At 30.8% G+C, this 8,446-nt stretch overlaps 1 protein-coding gene across 1 annotated transcript; it reads left to right on the top strand.

Annotated features, from left to right (window-relative positions):
* Positions 1 to 3,119: 3,119 nt before the first annotated feature.
* On the top strand, positions 3,120 to 6,709 carry LOC126666880 (indole-3-pyruvate monooxygenase YUCCA2). Its single transcript, XM_050359769.2, has 4 exons — positions 3,120 to 4,186; positions 5,057 to 5,305; positions 5,392 to 5,514; positions 6,205 to 6,709. The coding sequence occupies exons 1-4, from the start codon at positions 3,488 to 3,490 to the stop codon at positions 6,424 to 6,426; spliced, it is 1,293 nt and encodes a 430-aa protein (XP_050215726.1). The 5' UTR covers positions 3,120 to 3,487; the 3' UTR covers positions 6,427 to 6,709.
* Positions 6,710 to 8,446: the final 1,737 nt, after the last annotated feature.

Raw genomic sequence — 8,446 nt, 5'->3', positions numbered from 1 at the left:
CCCCCACGTCTTTTTAGCTGATGTCAAGAAAGGTGAGAAGACGTATTTTTGTGATGTATTTTTAGTCTCTCATTTGTCCAACGATTTAATCGGTCATTGTTGAGACCGAATAAAAAAATAAAGTTTGATGCCCAATCTTTGCCGATATAATTAATCGGCCAAGTCTATGAATAAGTAATTGGCCGATCCATTAAAATATTAATGCCAAAAATGCTCCTTTTCTTGATATATCGATTTTAATAGCCCACTACTCACATCCAAAGAATTTCCATATCACCTGCTATATACTCACTTCCATTCATTTAATCTCAACTTTCACCTGATTGGGCGAGCTTTAATACCAATATTTGGTTAACACCTTGTCCATTATTTCAATCCCATGCAACTTGATTAGTTATTTACGGAGTAAGTGAGACTCCTGAAACAACCAACTATTTTAATCGGCCACAAAAAAAAAAATTAAGGGCCGATCCAAACCATTATGCTCATTTGCTATTTGGTCGACTATTTATTGAAGACCTATTTTTAACCGACCACTTAACACAACATCAACCAATTAGTAATATAGTGATCGGCTTACCTTCAATTTGGACGATCTGCTTTTTTCTTCGTGGTTGTTTCAAATAGATTGTCCAAAATTTAAAGTGAACTTTTTTATTATAAATCGGCTTATTCAGATCATTCATATATTTAATTCTTAGCCGAAAGCATAGTAGAAAATAAGTTGTACCTTGACTGAAAATTCCATTCCATTTTCCAAGAATCATTGACCGCGACGAATACCTTGGTAAATTCTTAACAATCAATTTGGCATGACTCGTCAAGGCGAATGGTGATCGGCCTTGTCTCTCGGCGTTTTCATCCTCAACAATATCGGCTTGTACAAAAACCGATTGCATTTGATCTCTTAAGAGGGAAAGAGATTGCCCATGCCCCCCAGTATCCTTGACTCGCCTAGCAATATCAGCCTTGATATTATCAAGGTCAATACTGATATTAGAATCATCATTGATGCAAGCCTCTTCTTTCTCAATATCGCTAACATTAAGATCGGCGTCAATATCATCATCGGTGTAGATTTCATCAACACTATCGATCTCCTTAGTAGAGATTAAAGAAAACTCGGTAATCTCGTACTCAAAAACTGGCTCTTTGATTTGTTCGCCTCCTAACACTTTGGCAAGATTATTTATAGCCGAAGTTAATTTATTAAAATCGGCCCTAATCTCCCTTTGGATAGCAGCACGTTCGGCTCTCATATTCTCTACGATCGCCGATAGTTGACTCGAATAATAAGACATGATTTGATCAAAACTATGATCGCACCACAGCTTGCAAAGAGTCTGAATTTGACACTTTTAAAATGCAGTCCTTGTGTCAACCATAACACGTCCCCAGTGGAGTCGCCAAAAGATGTTCGCAGGAAAATATTTCCAAACTCGAATTTTTGAATTTATAGATGGGTTCTGTATGGAAGTATGCTTTAGACCGAAATTTAGTCAGAAAAGTGTGTTGTTTGGTTAAAGACGCTTAACCACGTGATCTAATAGTAATAATCTGGGAGCTATGAACTCAGGCGAGATTAATACTGAAAACTACTCCTAAATTAACCAATCGCGGAGGTTGGGGATAGAAAAGCACAGGGCTTTGAAGTTGTATTTGTTTGATTAATTTGAGTTGTCCTTAATACAAACTTAAAGCTAGCTATTTATAGGGGACAAACCCTAAAATAGAAAAACTATTCTAGTGAGATACAATCTCTTATTTAGATAAATACTAAACTAAATAACTAAGATAATGACTAAAAATAAGATAATGACCAAAAAAGATAACAACTAAGCTAAGATAAGAATAAAATGATAATTGATGGCTTTTAGGCTCAAAAATCCGAATTAGCCCATATGAGCTCTTTTTGGGCCAGTGCAAACACTCACATATTTAATTTAGAATATTACAATATCGGTCGGCTAGAGCTGTTTATCGAGCCGCCCTCTATTTTATTTTCTCCATCTCATTACCCATAACTTTTATATACCATGTTGTTGGTTTTTTTTTTTGTTTTTTATAATAATTTTGGACCAAACGACATTGGCATTTTGGTAAAAGAATTTTGAATAGATTTTAATTATGGTACGATGTTTTTAAGTCTTTCATATCAATTTCTACTCGAATTGGTGCGGAAAACAAATTAATTTGCTATGCTCACAATTTAATGTAATGGATTTATATTTTCCTATTTTATAAAATTGATGTACTATATATAATTGAGTAATGGTATGAAGAGTGGCTAGGCCAGTTGCCCTTGTATAGTGGTGGTTAATAGTTAGTTATTTACTAACTAGAGAAGCAGTAGAAAAAACCCTGGTCGTTCATAACTCTTTTCTCAATTCTTCTTCGGTTGCCGTCAATGGTTTAGGTAATGCCATTGACGGTAGCCATCTTTTCTTTTATGTTATTTTAATTTCATATAGTATAATAAGTAGTCAAATTTTTTTCATTTTTTTCTTGATGGATTAACATTTATCGACGAGACGCAAATCCAATTGAAATTTTTATAAATCAAAAACCGAAGATAAATTGGAGATCTTTCAACAATAAAGATGAAATTATTCATTGGCTATAGTAGTTTTTTTTATTGTTTTAATATTGTATTTTGTTTTTAGAATTCTATTTTGTCCTTTCTATATGAAGGATTTGTTGTCATTTCTATGTGAAAGGTTGTTGTCCTTTCTATGTGAAAGGTTGTTGTCCATTTTTTATGAAGAGTTTTCATGTGTTGGTTGTATCCGATGTCATGGTTGCAGTTTCTGATTTTATAAATCAGTTTGCGGGTGATGGTGAAGATTGAGCGAACATCGGTACTTTATTGGCGAAACAGTTAGATATTTTTTTTTCCGTAAGTAGATCTGCGAATCAGGCAGCATGTTGTTTGTTCCATGTCAGGTCATCGGGTTTAGTTTTCGAATTTTCCCGAATTTTTACAAATGTAACTGTTTCATTCATATTCGATTAATAAAGTTTGATGAATTCTAAAAAAAATATAGAGAAGCAGTAGTGTCAATTTATGATGATACTATCAAAACAAAAAAACAAAAAAGAATTTTACTAAATTACATTATTCACCACTCACAATTCCAATATATATACACTACGGTTCCTATTTCAAACTCAATTCCCATTTTTCTGTTTAACTAAAAAGTGTTCGTTTTTTTTTAGCCTACGTAGCTATCGCTCTCCCCTTTAATTTCTTCTCTACATCGAACCAAAAAAACCTATAGATATTATGAAAATCTTTTATGTTTGATAAAATAGGATAATACCCTCTTCAAATATCCTATATTTCCAATAATCAAGGAGTTTATAATCTCCTCAAAATCTCTTTTAATCTTAGATAAGATAAGATTTAATGAGGTTTCCATTTAGTTTCCTACTCTGCATGAAACTCTCTATTTGTTGATTGAAAAAGCATAGTTAATAAAACTCTTTCATGGAGTATTTGAAAGAAGTGGAAGGCAAAAGAATCCATGATCCGATCAACGCGAAAATGACAACGACGACAACGAGCACAAGCCGATGTATTTGGGTTCCGGGAGGACTCATAATTGGCGCTGGTCCATCAGGATTAGCCACATCCGCTTGTCTTCAAGAAAGAGGAGTTCCGAGTCTGATTCTCGAAAGATCGAATTGCATAGCATCATTATGGCAACTCAAAACGTACGATCGTTTACGCCTTCATCTTCCGAAGCAATTCTGCGAGCTTCCGCTCATGCCATTTCCATCAAATTTCCCCACTTACCCCACAAAACAACAGTTTTTAGCCTACTTAGAGACGTACGCGAAGCGTTTTGGTATACAACCGGTCTTTAATAGCACAGTAGTGAGTGCAGAATTCGATCATAGATGCGGGTTTTGGAGAGTGAAGACGCTCGGGATGAAACTAGAAGAGTTCGAATATGTGTGTCAGTGGCTGATCGTCGCGACGGGTGAAAATGCGGAGGAAGTTGTGCCTGATATTGAAGGAATGGAGAGCTTTGAAGGGCCTGTTGTTCATACTAGTAGTTATAAGAGTGGCGAGTTGTTTCGGGAGAAAAAAGTTTTAGTTGTTGGCTGTGGAAATTCTGGAATGGAAGTTTGTTTGGATCTTTGCAATTATAATGCTCGTCCATCGATTGTTGTTAGAGATTCGGTGAGCAGATATTTCTTTAACCTAACTTTCGCTGTTTAAATATTTTTACGGTTACTGAATTAGATTTATTTTACATTTCATTTACCATCTTTTTATTTTTTACTTTCTTTTTGGTAAATTTTAGTTAACTCACTCAATTCATGCGAATTATTGTTTATGTAGCTAATGCAAAATTAGATGGCGTTCAATTTTAACTATTGACTAGAATTGAGATAGGAAAATGATAATTGAATTATCAAAATATAAAAAATAATAAGATGATATCCGAGTGTAAAAAGCTTATAATTAAGTAATGGCAAGTAACTTTAATCCTAACGTTCTCCTAATTTCTTTGAAGAAATTTCTTGACTTTTATGATATTCTATATTGCACCAAATTTCTTTAAAAAAATGGCTTCATTGTCCAGTTGGGAATAGTGGGTTTTGCTTTGGCATAAATATTTTTCAGTATTATACTAGTTTTTTGTTAGGAATATGTTCTTCAGTAGCACCACAAAAGCCTTTAACATATGCCACTTTCGCCACTTGGCAAGGAGAAAAAAAATGGAAATTACTAGACTCAGCCATTTTTAGTATTTTCATGTTAATTTAATCTTGTGTTTTTTTGACTCTTTGCTTTGTAAATTAATGTAGATTTAGGGCTAAAATAAGTAGTACATTTTTCACTTTATATTCTGCATGCGTATAGCCATAGTCAGCTTTTCAAAAATTCATACATGAAATTAAACTTTTTGCTCTTATTCTGTAAAAAAAAAAACAATATATCAATCTCTGTGACACACTCGTGGATTGCAGATGTAAATTTAATGTTTTTTTTATTAATTTAAGTATATTATTAAAAAGATTAATTAAGCAACTTTTGTAATTGCAGGTGCACGTACTGCCTCAAGAAATGCTCGGCAGATCAACTTTTGGGCTGTCCATGTGGCTTCTCAAGTGGTTTTCTGTGTCAATCGTTGATCAAATTTTATTATTTGTATCGTATTTCATGCTCGGTGATACTTCTCAAATTGGCCTCCACCGTCCTAAAGTTGGTCCTCTTCAGCTCAAAAATGTCACCGGAAAAACTCCCGTCTTGGATGTTGGCACTCTCTCTAAGATCACAAGTGGTCATATTAAGGTCTATTTTTCTTATGATAGAACATAAATTTCTATAATTAATTAATTAATCTTGTCTTAAATCAAATCTATATGATTTATATATAGGTGTGTCCCGGAGTAAAGAGACTAATGCATCATCATGTGGAATTTATTGATGGAAGGATAGAAAATTTTGATGCTATCATTCTAGCTACAGGCTACAAGAGTAACGTTCCGATTTGGTTAAAGGTATGCATACATATATAGAATTTATATTGGGTATTTTTTTGTTATCAAACTATAGTATTTTTTAAATAATAATAAATAAATAGTGATTTATTTTATTTTGATAACAAATGTTTATATTCGGCAACGGGAGGTTACTAGATAATTTTAAATGACATATTGTTATATGGACAGTAAAATATAAATATTATCTCAATTTTTATCGTATATCATTTAAAAGCTAATATCCACTTTGAAAAAAAATAGTTTGATAACTTTAAAGTAAATAAAATATATAATAAATTTCATTTCATTCCTCCAACTTGTTGCAAAAAATAAAAGATATTTATATTGGTGGTTTTAGACAAATAAACTCACAGTGCGTGATGAGTCAATGATGGAGTAAAATGATTTAATTCTACCAAGTTATGAGTTTATTTGCCTAAAACTTTTTAGACACGTATGATCTTTTGTACAGAATGGGAGTGGTAAAATGAACCTTTATTAATAAATGTTCGATCTTCATTCTCGATGTGAGTAGAGATGCATTTTAAATCATTTAGTATAGATATGTAGAAACCAAAATTAAAAATTAAAAATCGATTATCATTCTATTAAATATTGTAGTTTAATAACGGCAAGTGTTTTTAACCCATTTTCTATTAGAAACAAATATTTTTATGAATTATAATAGTTAAATAATTTGGCGTGCAGGAAAATAATATGTTCTCAAAAAAAGATGGATTGCCAATCAACAAATCGTTCCCAAATGGATGGAAAGGTGAAAATGGATTATATGCTGTAGGATTCACAAAGCGTGGCCTGCTGGGCGCAGCTATTGATGCAAGAAAAATTGCGCAGGACATTGAGCTTCGCTGGAAAGCTGAGGCCACAAATTTCATGGCATTTGCTCGTGCACCACCGCACCAATTATGATACCAAGTTGATCACACTATTTAAAAAAAAAAAAAAAAAACCTAATGAAACATTTTAATTTGAATGAAGCAAAAAAGAAAAAGAAAAAAATTAATGTGTTATTTTCAAACTTTTTCATTTTCATTTTGCACAAAAGCTAGGAATATGTTAATTAGGTTAGAAAGTTGGGGGAAGAAGATTCTCAATGTGTATAATATATCTTTGTGTTCTTTTTTCTATTATTATTAGTTAGTTAAATTTTTAAGTTAGGTAGTTTTATTTTGCAATTTCATTTGTGTCAAGATCAGGTCAATGTGGTGAATATATATATAAAATTAATTATAAATTAAACATCTCCATTCGAATTTAAATTGATGTTTTTATATATTTTTTCAAGAAAAAAATGGATAAAATTCCTATGAGTTCTCATAAATTATGCTTTGGGATCTCATTACAGAACATTCAACTGATCATCACCTTTGGGACCATATTTTTACAATCTTTTTTTTTTCAGAAAACAAAAAGCAAAAGTGATGCCAAAGAAAAGAAAAAAAAAATAAATGAAAGAAAAAACTAGTTCAAGTAAAAAGGTATTTTAAAGAATTACTAATACTCAAATGATAGAGACGTAAGACAACTTTATGCTAAGATTATGAATTTAATTTCTCCCACGAGTGTTGTTTTCTCTAACGACAAAAATAAAATAAAATTATAGAGCTATAAATCTAAAAATTGACTAATACTTATCCTCATCAATCCTCACAATAAAGAAAACTTTGGACCACCACCATACATTTACAAATACATACTCACATATAGGGTCCAAAACAATGATTTTCATCATAAGTTGATCCCTATCATTGAATTAATGGGTATTAATAATGATGTTAATTAAGAGGAAGATTTAGGTCATATTCAAAAATGATTCAAGAAAAGAGATGATCACCAAGTTTGTAGAAAATGACCATTGCATACCCATCACTTTTTCAGGCTAAATTGCTCTGATCTGTCATCAAAATATTCCTATTCCTAAATTAACACGTCTCATGATGTTCTGTTAGTTCAAAAACTTATGCAAAATATCCTCTTAAATTGTTTCGAAAAAAATATCTTCCAAATGATAGTGGTATAAAAAATGTTTTCTCTTCGGTAATGAGGTACCCATAATGAGTTTATTATGTACATCCGTCCAATAAAATTAGTCCATTTTTCTATTATATAATTTTAAAAAAATATACTATAATTAATATTGTAAGTATATTTTTATATTTTTATAATATTTTTCACTTTTTATTGTACTTTTATTTAATATTAATATTATTTCTTAATCTTTTATATATTTTATGAATAGCAATAAATACTATTCCCTCCTTTTCCAATTAATTTCTTCTATTTTTTATATTTAATTAAGGCTTAATGGCAAAAAAAACCCAAACCTTTACGACTTGTTGCAATTATATCCAAACCTTTTAATTTTTGCAATAATATCCAAATTGCATTATTTTGTTGCAATAATATCCAAATTACACTTTTTATGTGATTTTTTTGAGTTTTTTGCCATTTTTGGGGACTTTTACTATATTATTATACATCAAAACATAATAATATCCTAATAATCTTAATTGAAAACAACAAATTTAGCCATCAATTTGACTATTATTGCTACAAAAAATGCAATTTGAATATTATTGCAACAAAAAAATGCAATTTGGATATTATTGCAAAAATTAAAGGTTTGGATATAATTGCAACAAGTCGTAAAGGTTTGGATTTTTTTTGCCATTAGGCCTTTAATTAATTGTCCGTTTAAAATTTCATTGTTATTAAAAAAAATCATTATTGCTTCTATTGTAGGTAGTGAATATAGCAAATATTTACTAATATATTGACTTTTAGTATATTTATATAATTTTTTTATTTAAATAAATCTTTAATGAATCTTTTAATATGTTTATTTTGTTAAAAAATGACAGTTACAAGAGAAATATAGTGAGTAGTTCGTTAGTAATTTTTTTTAAAAACACAATTAAAGTATTAAATT

This window comes from Mercurialis annua, linkage group LG2, assembly GCF_937616625.2.
Source record: "Mercurialis annua linkage group LG2, ddMerAnnu1.2, whole genome shotgun sequence".
In the NCBI taxonomy this organism is placed as follows: domain Eukaryota; kingdom Viridiplantae; phylum Streptophyta; class Magnoliopsida; order Malpighiales; family Euphorbiaceae; genus Mercurialis; species Mercurialis annua.
The sequence above is the reverse complement of the archived record's forward strand: the minus strand, read 5'-3'. Positions and strand labels throughout refer to the sequence as shown.

Excerpts from the sequence above, each read along its gene's own strand:
- LOC126666880 (XM_050359769.2), top strand. The coding sequence starts at position 3,488 with ATGGAGTATTTGAAAGAAGTGGAAGGCAAAAGAATCCATGATCCGATC. Across the intron at positions 4,187-5,056 it reads CGATTGTTGTTAGAGATTCG|GTGCACGTACTGCCTCAAGA; the intron begins GTGAGCAGATAT and ends TTGTAATTGCAG. Across the intron at positions 5,515-6,204 it reads ACGTTCCGATTTGGTTAAAG|GAAAATAATATGTTCTCAAA; the intron begins GTATGCATACAT and ends TTTGGCGTGCAG.